This window comes from Rattus rattus, chromosome 7, assembly GCF_011064425.1.
Source record: "Rattus rattus isolate New Zealand chromosome 7, Rrattus_CSIRO_v1, whole genome shotgun sequence".
Classification (NCBI taxonomy): Eukaryota; Metazoa; Chordata; class Mammalia; order Rodentia; family Muridae; genus Rattus; species Rattus rattus.
This window is the reverse complement of record NC_046160.1, coordinates 80,293,552-80,309,669: the sequence shown is the minus strand read 5'-3', so window position 1 is coordinate 80,309,669 and position 16,118 is coordinate 80,293,552. Positions and strand designations below refer to the sequence as shown.

The 16,118-nt window shown below is 35.6% G+C and overlaps 1 protein-coding gene across 4 annotated transcripts in view; it reads left to right on the top strand.

Annotated features, from left to right (window-relative positions):
- Mdga2 (MAM domain containing glycosylphosphatidylinositol anchor 2) overlaps positions 1-16,118 on the top strand; it is an 802,265-nt gene that overhangs the window by 718,696 nt on the left and 67,451 nt on the right. For all 4 annotated transcript variants that reach the window (XR_004388487.1, XR_004388486.1, XM_032907846.1 and 1 more), the window contains one exon: positions 2,123-2,271. Coding sequence is in view for 2 of the 4 variants with exons in the window: in XM_032907846.1 (XP_032763737.1) it covers positions 2,123-2,271 (149 nt within the window). In the remaining 2 variants the exon portion in view is untranslated. The remainder of the gene's footprint in view (positions 1-2,122; positions 2,272-16,118) is intronic.

Here is a 16,118-nt window from a genome sequence, read left to right as displayed (position 1 = left end):
TTTATCTTCCTACAGCCTCTCTTATGAGAAATATTGATCTTACAGAGCATATATTTACTTTTGACCACTATCATTTCCATTCCTCTTTTGTCTTTATATACATATTCAATATAGCTTTATTAGTCTGTCCATGTAATCTAAAACACTTTAGTGCTTTAAGTGTGAATAATTATTTCAGTATATTTGTAACTTTGTGCTTGAAATCGTGTTTACAAAGCTCAGTTTAAAAGTTTTAAAAATTTTCCCTAAAATATCATGTTTGTATTATTATTAAAATTCCATGCGAAATTCTGAGCACTATAATCCCTTCTACATGGGTAGTTTAAAGATGTTTTAAAACCTAAGCTCTATATATTGACATGCATTGTATTTCTAAAAATGATGTCCAAGTTTGGGTAGTGGATAATGATTTAGGTCAGTTAGCCTAAAAATTTCAAACTGGAACATGCATAAAAATAAAATTAGAATATAAAAAAGTAAGAAAATATTCTTTATATTCTCACTAGAACTAGGGTAAAAATGAATGCTATATAAACAGCAATGTTGGGAATTCATTCTCCCTTCAGCCAGCAGATGTCATGTTTGAATGTCAGAGCTCAAACTGTATTTCCATCATGACTATATGTGTCTTATGATTGAGAGAGAACAAATATAAAGTATCAGAGAAGACAGTCCATATGTGTTTTTAAAACTAAGGAATATCTATGACCATGATGGCATTTATTTTATTATGAATAAATACAATTTATGTACCATGAAAATCTCATCTCTTCTTCAATTTTAGTATAGTTACACGATTAAAAGGAAAACTTTATTAAACAAGATTTTTGAATCAAAATTAAGATCTTATTTTATCTGATTATTTGTCTATATAATTTTCATATATCATTGATATGTCCGGTCCAGCTCAATATTCCTTTATCTGTAATATGAGCTATTCATTTAATTTCAAAACTATTTCTGAGATAATTTTAGTTTATTCATAGAATGACTTCAATTTTAGTTAGTCACGAATTGAAAACATCAGTTTACAGATACCAAAGCAGTTGTCATAAATTGAGTGGATTAAAACAATATTTATCTGTCACTGAATTCTCCTATCAGAAGTTCTAAATGAGCCGAAGAAACTAAAGCCAAGGCCAACATCAAGACAAAACTGATTCTGGATTTCACTGAACAATGAAATAAAAGACTGCACACAATAATTTTGTTAGGACTTGGATCCATGTTACTAGGATTCAGATATTTAATATGCCTTATCAAATCATTCCAGCCAAACCGGCAAGCATTGCACCCCTCTCCTGTCAGCACTGAGGAAATTCTTAAGGGTAATGACTACTGTGCTCAGCGTTTCCTGTACTTGTTGTGTCATTAGAGTTTGATAAAAGTAGGCCTTGTTGATTCAAAACTTTAAACCATACCTCAGACCTACTACCATAGGAAGCACAAATCCATGCTTCCTTTGTTTCAGGTGTTTTTCAAGGAAGTTGATCATGCATCTCCCTCTACACTTCTTTGATGATACTGCCTTTTTCTTTTCTCGTCTTTTTTCTTTTTTCTTTTCTTTTCCTTTCTTTTCATCTTTTATCTCTTTCAAGCTCGATGGCTCTTCCCTTCTTGTTTTCAGTCCTGGATTGTATTAGTACTCAGAACTTAATCTTTTCTCTGTTAGTAATCTTTTCAGTAATGCCCTCAATATCGGCCCTTTAATTTCTGTATGTCTTAAGCTAGCAAAACTGCACCTCCAATCCTTATTGTTCCCCTGTTCCAGTGTAGTTAAATCCTGGATATATTCAATTTATCAATCAAGTTTTTTAAAAACTCTTCTCCCTGAACTTCTCTCAAAAATTCAGTCTTTCAATAGCTTTCTCTCTCAATGGGTTGAAATTTCATTCTCTGAACTGTTTAGCCCATGACCTTGGGCTCATCAACGATTCTCCTACTGCCAGTCAAAGTCTCAAAGCTAACCAGGAAACGGATTTGACTTTAAAAATATGACTTTACAAGCAGAATAGTTCCTTATGGAAGAAGGAATATAAATTGTTAATAGGACCAAGAGAATAGTGAGTATGTAGAAGGCTTGATGTGTCTACAGTCACGCTGAGTCACTTTCTGTTTTCAGGAAAGGCCTATGCCCCAGAGTTCTACTATGACACCTACAACCCTGTGTGGCAGAACCGACACCGAGTGTACTCTTACAGTCTGCAGTGGACACAAATGAATCCCGATGCAGTGGATCGGATTGTCGCATACCGTTTGGGTATTCGGCAGGTAAGAATTTTGTGCCTATTTTGTTTTTGTTTTATTGTAGTCCCTTGTTGAGACTTTGTTGCTGTAATTTTTAATTAATGTATTGAATGTATTATAGAACTTATTATAATTTTTAATCTCTAAATTTATTTTATTTTATGACACTATTGCTTTTCAGAACTTCTCAGAATTCTTACTGATATATTAATCTATGCATTTTATATTACTGGAATAAACTTACTAAAGTAATTTCCTCTCAGCCTTCTGAAGTGCTACATCTTCAGATGTGCTCAAGAAATCATACTGTACACTGTTATGAAAGGAATATACGATGTTCTTGTGCATACTATTACTTTATGAATCCATTACCATTTTTTCTAGGATTCTAGGCACCTTAGATATTTTTATTGAAGGTTCAATATATATACAGAATGTTGTAAAAGTTCACATATCTGAAGAATATAAATAATTTAGTAATGAAAAGTAATGAAGTAAATTATTCTAATTTAGCTGAAGATTATAAATAATTGAATTGTATTCTTTACATGAACTCAATCCTTATTGATATAAGGGCGATTTTAAGTTATATGTCACTCCTCAACTTGTTTCTTATTAGATACATATTTTCAGGACGGATATTTCAATATTGCAAAATATTTTGACATAAAACTTTGAATGGCATATAGTTTTTTAGTATGTGTTCCAATTCCTTAAGTAAATCAGAGACTGAAAATCTGGCTTAGGATGATAAAAAACCAAAAATTGCCTGGTGATCAACTGCTTAATCCCCATCTATCCAGCCCATCCAATATTTTACCATAGAACTAATCATTGTATTGTGTTCAAATCATTTATAAGAAAATATCTAGTAATGCAGAGTTCAAGGTTCATTATAAGTTAAATGTTTTAATCATTACTGTTTTCAAAATTAGAAAAGTGAAATCATTCGAACAATACGCATTGGATAGATAAATCATTCTTATGCAGGTACTCAGAGTGCAGTGATCAGCTGACCCCAGACCATTCAGAACACATCTCTCTCAGTGTCATCCCATTTACAGGGGTACCTGGGTAACCCACAGGTTTATTTCAAGATAATTTGTCCTGATTTTTCCAATTTCATACTTTTGCTTAACATGATTGATAAACATCAGAAATTTCAGGTTAGCACATCCTTTCCCCTCAGCTGACAGAGTCAGCATTATAGCTTTGCTTTCTAAGAAAAACTACTTTAATTTAGTTGCTTTGCACACACGTGAGATTGTATACAAAGGACAGTATGCAGAAGACGGTTCTTTCAATCTGCATGTGAGTGGTGGATATCTAACTCAAGGTATAAGACTTATAGCCAAGCACCTTTACCCAGTAAACCACCTCAATGACTACTTCTGTACTCTTAATAAAATTATTAAGAGTAAATTATTTTCTATTTGACAAGTCTTTTTTGGCAATATGAATCACATGGTTTATTTTTTAAATTTTTTTATTATATATATTTTTCCATACATTTCAAATGTTATTCCCCTTCACGATTTCCTGTCCATAACCCCCACCTCCTCCTCCCCCCTTCCCCTCCCCCATATGGGTATTCCTCCATACATCCCCTTACTGCCCCCCCCATATTCTCCTGCACTGGGGGCCAATCTTTTTGCAGGACCAAGGGCTTCCCCTTCCACTGCTGCCCCAACAAGGCTATTCTCTACTACATATGCAGTTGGAGCCCTGGGTCAGTCCATGTATAGTCTTTCGGTAGTGGTTTAGTCCCTGGAAGTTCTGGTTGGTTGGCATTGTTGTTTTTATGGGGTTCCAAGCTCCTTCAACTCTTTCAATCCTTCCTCTAATTCCCCACAAGGGGCTCCTGTTCTCAGTTCAGTGGTTTGCTACTAGCATTGACCTCTGTATTGGACATGCTCTGGATGTGTCTCTTAGGAGAGATCTGAATCCAGTCCCTTTCAGCATGCATTTTTTAGCTTCATCAATCTTATCTAGTTTTGGTGGCTGTATATATATGGGCCACATGTGGGGCAGACTCTGAATGGCTGTTTCTTCAGTCGCTGCTCTAAACTTTGCTTCCATATCCCTTCCTATGGATATTTTTTCCCCTTTTAAGAAGGAGTGGGAGCATCCTCATTTTGGTCATCCTTCTTCTTGATCTTCCTGTGATCTGTGGATTGCATCTTGGGTAATTCGAGCTTTTGGGCTAATATCCACTTATCACTGGGTACATACCAAGTGTGTTTTTCTGTGATTGAGTTACCACACTCAGGATCATATTTTCTAGTTCATTCCATTTGCCTATGAATTTCATGAAGTCATTGTTTTTGATAGCTGAGTAGTACTCCATTGTGTAGATGTACCACATTTTTTGAATCCATTCCTCTGTTGAAGGGCATCTAGGTTCTTTCCATCTTCTGGCTATAATAAATAAGGCTACTATGAACATAGTGGAGCATGTGTCTTTGTTGTATGTTGGAGCATCTTTTGGGTATATACCTAGGAGAGGCAATGCCGAAATAGTTCATTTAGGAGAGCGTTAGACTGAAGATCTATTTGAGGAGTCTTAAAGCACTCTTATTTTTCACATCTCATTCTCCTTTATTCAAGTCCTTACACATTGCTTAATCATTACTGTTAATGTCCTATTATACACACATGTGTACGTGCATGTGTACATTTAAACATATAGACCTAAAAGCAAATGGTTATTTATAAGGAAAAATTATATTTGGTGTTCTTCAATGCTTTCTTTTACAGGTCTAGTGTTTTGTTGTTGCTGTTTTAATGCATGTGGGTGTTTTGCCTGTACGTGTGTCTGGGTACCACTTTTGTGCCTGGTGTCCCAAGAGGCCAAAAGAGAGTGTCAGATCGTCTGTAACTGGAGTTATAGAAGGCTATGAGCTACTTTGTGGAGAATCCAACCCTGATCTTCTGGGAAATCCCCAGCGTTCTTTGCCTCCAAGTCATCTCTCCGGCACACAGATCTGTTTCCAATGTTAAAGTCAGAAGTTCGTCTTTAGATTTTGACTTCTTCATTTATGTTTTCTTAGCGTGAACTCCCATTACAGTTGGGGAGCTAACTTCTTAAGTCAATGAGATTTGCACAATCCCCTGACTTTTTTTAATCTCAAAACTCGTGTTCAGACCCAATGTTTCCGATATGTATACAAGTCAGAATCCCTTCTTATAAATATATAAATGAATGAATAATTAAATAAATAAACCCTTTCCTCACACTCATTGTCTCAGTTTGCCCTGCAGTAGTTTTTGCTGGCATTGCTATGTGATTTTCCCAGTGACACCATCTCCCTTTAAAATTTGCTTTTCTGAAATGAATGTGTCCACAGAATCCATGCTGATAATATTTCATAGCCATAGTTCTGTTTTATAACCACCTAACATGCAGGAGCACACATAACCTCATCACTCTCCTGATCCTTTTCAACAAGTTCATTAAACAGTGTTCTTTTCTGCTTCTTTCCAAGATCATTCATATGTGATATGTGTACATAAATTTCCTCTTAGTCTTCCTTTGAAAATAATAATGAATTCTAGACACCTCTAGCTTCCAAGTCTAGACAGCCAAGCCTCATCATTTTTAGCTATATAATAACCCTGAGCATGTTTCTGACTTATTCCAGTCTGAGTTCCTATTCAGAGAATTAAACATAACAATATCTACCAGATGGACCGTGTCTCCACTTATCCACTTCAAGTGCTTTTGTACAAAACACCCCTGGAAAGTCTTTATGGGAGTTCTTGTACTAATTGGCAAGACAGTATAATGTTTTTATTTTTTTTCTGAGTGTACCGTAGCTCATATTTTTGTGTTGTATTTTACCAGGCAAGCCATTCAGCCCAGGCCTTGGTGTGATTTCTAGCCACACTTTTGAAATAAACTAATATGTAGACATGTTTTCGCCGTGACTTTCTTATTTTAATTTCAACCCTGTTATTCCCACATGAGATCCATTTTGCTGGTTCAGATTTTTTCTCATCCACTTTACTCCCATTCAAGCAATTTTTTCTCGACGTCGTCTGTGCTACTAATGCACAGCGCAGTCCTGCTGCAGCAAATCACATTTCTATCAAGCATCATCCAGACAACAAAGCAGTTTCCCCTCAGCGTTTTGAATCTGTTCGCTTGCCACACCATTTTTTTTCCTTATTTGTTTCTAGAATTTCTTGACAAATAAATGTTCTTTTTCTGGTGTGATTACTATGATACTCTGTCTTAACTGATCGTTTTGCCATGGAAGAGACACAATGCTTCTTTTGAGCACAGTGCTCAACGCAGGATCGTGTTCTTGTGTCATCCGCCTGTGTGAACAGGCAGGAGATGTTTGTTGGGATAAGAATATGTGCATAAGCTTCTCTTCCCACAGCATTGGTCATTGCACCCATCTTCAGGCAGAAGAGCAACATTTTTCTTGAAACCTCACTGATGGACAGAAATCTAACACAGGCAGGAAGCATTTCATATTAATGAAATTCATGCAGTGCTTTTTCTCAAAAACTTTTCAATTGTAGGGAAAAACGTTTCACTTAAGTCTTTCCCCCAATCATCTCAGAAATGTACGTTTATTTTCTGGCTCATGTGAAATAGCAGACTGACATTTTACTAGGACACAACCCCACATTTTGAAAAATTCAGACTTGAAGTTTAAACCGATTACTAGTTCCATGAGGAATTTTTATCACGTGTTTATGACACCAGTGAGCTCACTTGCGGTCCAGACTGTCCTTGAACTTAGAGCAATACTATTTATACATCTTCTCAAATTATATAGTTACATGATTGAATTTTCATGTCTACACATACTAAGTGTAGCTTGAATAATTTTTAAATAAACATAGTAGAAGTGTGGCTTAAGCAATTTTCTAATTAAAAAAATAATGTGAAAATACATCTAGGGCTGGAAGAATGGCTCAGTAGTTAAGAGCACGGACTGCTTTTCCAGAGGACCCAGGTATGATTCTCAGAACTCACATGGCTATTGACAACTTCAGTCTGGAAAGTTCTAAAGTTACTCTTACAAATTTAGTTCCAAGGGATTTGACACCCTCTTCTGGCTTTTGAGAGCACCAGTTGTGCTTGTTTCAGACGTGCATACAAGCAAAACATACATACAGAAAAAAATAAAACAGAGAAGGGAAATACTTTTAAAACTTTTTTAAAAAACAATGTATTTGAATAATTAATATATCCTAATCATTTTTAAGAAACAAAGTAAAATATAAATTTCCCTACAGAATTAGTGTTCATGTATTTTTACTGAGATCACCTCTCTGTAAAGTGTCTATAATTATGTTAAGCAATGACATTCTTTTCATTCTTTATTAGTTGCATTGTTATATATCAAATTCAGGGCCTCATTTGTCTCTGTGACTGACTAAGCTAGACCTTGTTTCATGATTTTAAAGTCATATAATCTTAGACCACATACTTATTTTAACCCTGCAAATCTAAGTACTATCTCCTACCCATAAATATATACACTATAAAATATAACATATTCCCTGTTGTTGCACAATAATACAGGCTGAACAACATGATAATTTACATATTAGTTGAAGGCTAGAGGAATTCATTCCTTGAATATCAGATGCAGTTATAAAGATCCTACTTTGTTTTTAATTCAGAAAACTTTAGAAATACCGTTAATTCTTCTTAAATTAACTATAATCATAGAATCATAGTAGTGTTATTAGTTAGCAAGCTGCTGGATATCAACATTAAACTGAGCCAAGAATTTTTTTTAGTTCTTCACTGAAATTTTAGCTTCGTCTTTTGGTTACAGTATGTGATCCATCACTAAATATGATTTAAAAAAAAACAAAAAACAAATTCTGAAGTCTTGAGAGTCATTTAATCACTTTGTTTACAAAAACATCCCAGTGTATCTGGGTAAGGCATCTAAATTGGGAAGTACTGCTTTAGGAACTTTCACAAGAATGAATAAGAGAAGCCAACAAACTAACTTCTGAAACAGGATTTCTCCAGAATCTTTATGTCTTTAAGTTATACTTTTGGGGCTCTGCTAAGCAATTGTTTAATCTCCTCAGACAGCTACTAGACTCCAATTACTTGCTTCATTTGTTGCTCAGGAGGGAAGAGAAAAGGTTATTTGAATGTCTGCTTTCTTTGGTATCAAAGGAATTAACTACGGAGAGTTCACGCTAAGCCATCTGAATATAGCAACAACATAAGTGTCACTGGAGTCCATTAGAAACCTATGCAATCGTAGTTTCTACCCCTAAAGAAATTTCACATTTTGTACAGTTTCTTTTAAATTTTCATATAGTGCGATCTTTGACATCTTTAGAAAGCAGGTCATTATTTTTTTTTTCAAACAAAATGACTTAATTGAGTCCGTTCTTGTCTTTTTAATTCATGACATATTAAAATTGCTGCAATTTTCATATTCATTTGTTCATTTATTCAGCCAAAATAGCATTGAGCAAATTAATCATACAATACTTTCCAGAAGTTAAAAAGTGCAATATTCTCTAAACACATTGCTAAACTGTGCATTAAAATAGGAATATGTGAATATATATAGTGGCTTCATTAGGGTTTTGTTGTTGCTGTTGTTGTTTTGACACAACCTGGAGAACATGCATCCATTTGATTGGCTTAGGATAATAAGGCATTTTCTTGGTTGATGACTGATATGGGGGAATCTGCTCACTGCATTCCTGGGCAGTCCTAGATTGTTCTGGAGTATATAAGAAAGCAAGCAGAGCAAGCAAGCAGGGGGAGCAAGTCAGTAATCAGTATTTCTCCATGGTGCTGCTTTTATTCTGGCCTTTAGTCCTGTTGTGACTTCTGTTGTTGATGGATTGCAAGTTATAAGATGAAATAAACCCTTTTCTTCCCCAAGTGGCTTTCGGCAGTGTTTCATCACAACAATAGAAAGTAAACTACAACATACAGGTTTGAGGGCACTGGGAACAATCAGCTTGTAAGCTAAAACATGATTTCTAAGATAGAATCTTTGTTAGTTTGATAGGTTTATTTCTGTCTATTTTGGTTTTAAAAGAATTTTACCATTATTAAATCCATTTGCATATTTTATATAGGAATGTGTAATATTTGACCTTTTAAATTTAACTAATACTTATACATAAAAGGGTAATTGTATTCTCTTAACTACATACAAAATAGCTATTTACAAGCTAGCTCTTTAGAAATCTCTTCCTATCTGTGTCATATTTCCTAGCTAGTCTACCTTTCTCTTGAGCTCCTTCAAACATTTGAGTGTTCCTTAGTTCTCTTTCCTAGAGTCCTGTTTAACCTATATTCTGCCAGCTGTGATTCCTGCAAGCTGCAGGAAAAATAAAAGTCCATCTTACTTGGAGCTCCTTACATAAGACTATTTCAAACCAAAAGAGAGCCAAGAAGGAGAGCTCTTAGAGATCCAATGGCTATAAAAGAAGTCTCTAGTTCCTTCCTTATATCCTTGGCCGACCAAACCATGTCATCATCATGTTAAGGGACTCCAAATCAAATTCGTAGGAGCTGAACCATTTCACCTTTATGGTGGGACAACTCAAGGCCACCCAGCTGACTTTGCCTAGGGTCATAGAAAAAGACCACAAGACCTCTATGAAGCAACTTGCCTTAAAATCGGCAGGAACCTCATATTCTTTAGCATTCTTATCTATCAAGGCTTTTATAAGGACAACCAAATTGCATCTCTACTGGACACACCTAACTGCATTTGACAAACACAGTATTTAAGTTTGTATATTTGCTAACAATTAGGATTTCTATGTATAATTGTAAGGGTTCATGATTCACCAAAGAATGATACCCTCGACTCACATAGTATGTAAAAGCAAAGAATGTTTTATTCTACAGAAGTCCAGCATGTTGGGGTCTCCCATTGTCAAGACCCTGGAGTGAGCTCACAACCTCTTTTAAACACATTAGGGGAATTCCTAGGGGTAGGTGACTTATATCTTAATATTGGCTCTATCTCTAAGGACACTCCAGAACCAGTGCTGGAGCCTAGGGGTCGGGGTATGGGGATGGAGGTGAGTATGGGGTGGGGCTGGAAATTGTTGCTGGGGAAGTTTGGAAAAAGTTTCTGAGGAAGTCTGGAAACTGCTGCTGACCCATTGCCCTTGCCTCAGGCAAGGTGGCCCAGCAACTTCTGATGGCAAGGCAGTTTCTCACTAGCTGCCTAAAGCCTAGGGTTTTTTCAAGCAACTGATTTGCCTGGACTTGCCCAGTTCTTGAAAACTGGCTCTTGAATTGCCAGTTTGAAGCCTGCCGTGAAGTCAGCCTAGACTTCTCATAATAGTCAAATATCCTATAAGAGGAATGTGCATGTAAATGCAAATATCTGTGGAAGCCAGGCGAAGGTATTGGATCCATTAAATCTGGAATTATATGGAGTTGTTAACCATCCACAAGGGAACTACAATTTAAACAAAACCAGAGCAGAATGTGCTCTTGTGCATGGAACCATCTTTTTAGGCCTTAGGCACATTTTCTTTTTAAAACAAAAATTACTAATGACCATTGATCAAAACCACTAATATATGTAATTATTATATTAATTATGAGATTTACTGAAGATTTTAATTATTCTTGTGAAAGACCCCCGGAGCGGGGAGACCCTCACTCAAGTCTCAGGATGATGCAACCCCCCAAGAACTCATGTGAGACTGTCCTTGCTGTAATAAACATGAGGTTTATTGATAGGAACCAGTGCACTGGGGTCGAGACTCATATCCCACACAGGGGCACTGGAGTTCGACCCCAAGAGGCTGGGAGAAAGGGTATTTAAAGGGAGAAACCACAACCCAAGAGGGCAGGGGTGGTGTCATTGGAAAATCACAAGAAGCTTCCTGTCTCTCAAGATTGCTGAACTTTATGGTCCGCTAGTTCCTAGGAGAAGCTTCCTGCTTCTCAAGGTTGTTCTCTAAGATTTTAATCTAACTTTATGGTCAGCTAGTTCCTGGGAGAAGCTTCCTCTTATCTTTACTAGGTCCGGATCACCTATCTAAGGGCCTTATCTTAAACCCTTTTATCTGGATCCTGGGAGAGCAGGCTCAAGAAATGTGACCCTTTACTTACAGGTAGAGGGCAGGGTCTGGAATTTGAGGTATTTAGGGCTTCTTAGGGGTGAGACAGCATTCCTAAACTTCTGGCTTTTTGGCTGTGTTTTTATTCTTTCACTTGATATACATTAATAGAATAATTGAGTAACTGCTTATTTTTTCTACAGATAAAGCATTTTAAAAGTGATTTTGGTAGACAATTCTTTGCTAATCCCTGTTTATTATTTATTATTAGATTATGTTCTATTAAATATAGTTTATGTTCTATTAAATATAGTTATGTATATATGGCATATATACATAATATATACATAAAATTAAGAAATTATTAGAATACAAGTTCATACTCCAAATGTGTAGTTGATTTTCTGTACCTATTCATACACTTAACACTCTTTTTGTCTAACAGAAGAGGTTCTCAAGCTGGAATGCCCCTCAGTCTATCTCTATGGCTCGTTAAACTGATTGCTACCTTACTGGACCTGGATTCAACACATATTTTTTACAACTTCTAGCATTATGGGGAAACAGCTAGTTGGGACCACACTGGGAAATGTGTTATTTTCACAGTATCTTAGGAGCCTGAGCTCAGACATCATTTTTGACACTTTTTTGAAGACATTCTTCTATAATATCAGGATTATAAATTATTCCAAGCATAGCATTGATTATATGTTGACAAAAACCTTTTATAGAATTAATAAATTTTTCAATTTGCCTGTTAATGGCTTTTATTCTTTTATTCTTCTCTCTGTGGAGTAGGAGTTGGTGTGCTGGGCAACATGCATGTTCAGCAAGCTCTATACAACACAGATGTACTCCAGTCTATGACTTCCAATTTATTAATAAATAGAACAATTTACTTTTATAATTGGAGTTATATTTCTTTTTTATGGATAAATATAATTTTAATCAACCTGGAAGGTAAACTCTGGGCATCTATCATCTTTGTGCCTAAAAATTAGAAACCAGTGGAGACAAACTGTTGAAACAAGGTAGTCTTCCCACACTTGCAACACTGCTCTGGAATTATATTTCTGAGATCATTCTGTGATCAGATAATTATTTCCAAGATGATTGATGAAGTTATCATTTTTATGATTTATCATACAATCTGGGAACTAATCATAATGAAAACATTTTCTTTAAATAAAACCAAGATATACAGTTTCCTGGGATGATATTTGTAAGAAAAACTTATTTACTTATTAATTTATTCATTTGCATTGTTTATCAGATATATGCATACATAAGTATTTATATGGATGCACATGTATTTGTGTATATACATGTGTGGTACTAGAGTTCAACTTTAAGTGTATTGCTCAATTGCCCTTCATCTTGTTCTTCTGAGAGCACCGTCTCCCATCCCTGGAGCTCACCAATTAGCTTTTCTGGCTCGAGTTAGCGACTACAGGCATCTGCCTGCCTGTCCCCACCTTCTCAGTACTGGGATTTCGGATGGGCAGATGGTCCTGACTTTTGTGTGGATGCTGGGAATTCGAATCAACTCATCATTCTTGCTTATCAAACACTCTACTGGTAGCCATCTTATCTTCCTAGCTTCCCAAGTCTGATCTTTATAAGAAATCTATTAATTCCTAAAGTTATTTAATTGTGGCTATGCAAACTATGATTTACGATTTGGTAGAGGCTTGATTACTAGCCATTGCTTCCTTCCTTCAGTGATGTGGTCACTTGGAACTGCAAGGGATAAAAATGCTTGCAAACTCTTAGGTTCTGATTTTCTTATATTTCAAGAAGAGTAACTGTTTCAATTAAACATCACTCTCATTATTTTTTTAAGATTTTAAGACTAGATTATAATTAACTTAGCTTCATCATCTTCAGTTGTATTTCTTGGTTTAATAATCTAATGTAAATTGTGAAGTCAATAATTTATCCCATTTTATGCAAGTAATATGAATAACTCCTTGCAGTTAGAATGTTTTCCAAAGATGGACAGTGTAACACAGCTTTTAAATAAGAATTGTTGACTATGGTGCCTTAAAAAAGTAATTGTAGAATGATAAATGCTGCACAATTACTCCTCAACAGACTGGTGCCTCCATGCTTCACTTTTTTTTCTTTATTAACTTGAGTATTTCTTATTTACATTTCATTGTTATTCCCCTTCCCGGTTTCCGGGCCAACATCCCCCTAACCTCTCCCCCTCCCCTTCTATATGGGCTTTTTCCCCATCCTCCCCCATTACCTCCCCAACAATCACGTTCCTGGGGTTCAGTCTTAGCAGGATAAGGGCTTCCCCTTCCACTGGTGCTCTTACTAGGATATTCATTTGCTACCTATGAGGGCAGAGTCAGGGTCCAGTCCATGTATAGTCTTTAGGTAGTGGCTTAGTCCTGGAAGCTCTGGTTGCTTGGCATTGTTGTACATATGGGGTCTCGAGCCCCTTCAAGCTCTTCCAGTCCTTTCTCTGATTCCTTCAACAAGGGTCCCGTTCTCAGTTCAGTGGTTTAATGATGGCATTCGCCTATGTATTTGTTGTATTCTGGTTGTGTCTCTCAGGAGAGATCTACATCCGGTTCCTGTCAGCCTGCACTTCTTTGCTTCATCCATCTTGTCTAATTGGGTGGCTGTATATGTGTATGGGCCACATGTGGGGCAGGCTCTGAATGGGCGTTCCTTCTGCCTCTGTTTTAATCTTTGCTCAGGCACTTTTCTTACTTTATTGTTTGTTTTCTTTTACAATTTTGTTTTATTTTAATTTTTGAGAATTTCATTCATGAGTAGAATACATTTTTATCTTTCATCCTGCATCTTCTTTAATTCCCCCAACATATTTTTAAATGCAAATAATTTTAGTCTATTGATATATATATATATATATTCTATTGATAATTGTTTATATATAATTATTTTAAATGTATAGACTACTGAGACCAGTTAGTGTAGTTAGTGTTGTCCGTATGCACATAGATATAGGAAGAATTACTGGGGTATGGGCAATCAAAGTTTTTACCTGCTGAAATTCTCTACTAATTAAGATAAACTTTACTTGCTATAAAGGTTTTAGTTTATATTTATAAATAAAGCATAAGCTTTAATAAGCTTAAAATATATTAACTTTGGATATATTAAGTATTACACATTATAATTTCATTCTTTTAATTTCTGACCCATGTTTGTGTGTTCGTGTGCTTTTTTTTCTAAACACTTGATACTCTGTCTAACATTCTAATGCTCTGGTTACATCTTCCTCAGTTTGATATTTTATAAATTATTCTGTTATGGCAGCCATTGTCATTGCAGGAGTTGCCTTTTGCAAATCTTGAAAATGGTTTTAACCAATAGTTCTGGCTGTAAGAAAGTTTACACCATGGAGATATACATTGGCCAAGCAGCCTGTAGTGAGCTGCACAGCAGATGCTATAATCGATTCTGTGATAAGGTTGCATAGAGGACACTGGAGGATGCTACCAGACAGTGTTAGCAGTCCGGAGATGAGTCAGGTCTACCTGCTGTACTAACCACCATCACATCACATTGAAAAGCTGAGTTTGGTGATATATACCTAATACTGGAGAAAAAGGAGGAAGTTAACACAAAGGGACAAACATCATGAGGGCAATTTGAACTGTAACAAGAAAAGTCACTTTGACCTTGGAAAGGGGAAGACAAAGGACAGACAAGCCAAGTGTTTGCTGTTAAGAAGTTAGATTCATATGAGAGAAGCAATGAGTGAAAGCAGTAGTTTTTCCCTTGTGATAAAATATAACCATCCATGCCAGGGAGTCTGCACTGAGCAGCAGGGAGAAATACACAGGGCAAAGTGTGTAAGGCCTGGTGATTGCATGGAGCTCGAGGGAAGACAGGAGCTGCACTAAGCCAGAATGAACCATGTTCACTTACATGCTTGACGTTTCAATGTGCTTTGCATTGATGCATTTCACCATCTTTGTTTTGCATATTAAAATGTATGCTTTAATGTAGTTGTTTGAAGAAGAAACTTAAACATTTTGGAGTTGAGTATCAGGCATGTGTTTAATGGAATATTTTCAAGGATATATGAGATGATAAAATTTAAGAACAAATCTAGAGGAAGTTTTATGTCTTGATATAAAGTAAATGAAATGTACATATATATCTATGAAATTATTTTCTTTTACATCTTAATATTCATAGACCAAAATATGTCATTTAGAAATACATGTTTTTGAAAATGACATAGTAAAAAATCATGGGTAGCTTCCTTAGATTTAATAAACAGCTTCTGCATTAAGGAAGTTATTTAAAATATGAACAGATTTTTACTAAAACATACTTTAATGATAGTTGTAAAAATATATTTAACCACACCATGAAAGCATTTTTTAAAAGAATAATTCTATCTTCAAAGCAATTTTAATTTTCTTCTTAAATTATCTCCTCTGTAATTTTCATATTATCTTGTCTTCGAATTATAAGTTATCTTTGGCCAACAGCTTTTATCTATATAAAACAAATTGTCCTGTATGATGTCAGTTATGATTGGTGGGAACTTGTAGAAACACCCCAGTCCATAAATCCTTCATTTTGAAGGGTCATGTGACACTGCTGTCCATCATTCTATGAGCAGGCCAGGGTCCACGGTGTTACAGTCAAAAGGGCAAGGAACCTCCAGTAAGCTCTGTCTTCTGGCTAACAATATTTGATCAATTATATTAATGACCTCTGAGTTTCTACTGCAAATATAGTCTCAGTAAGATCTGAATTTTACTCAACTTCTAATGTTATTCAAAGGAGAGAAAACAAATATTTAATTATGTAGTTGACTGTCTATTTCAAATAATGCAAGT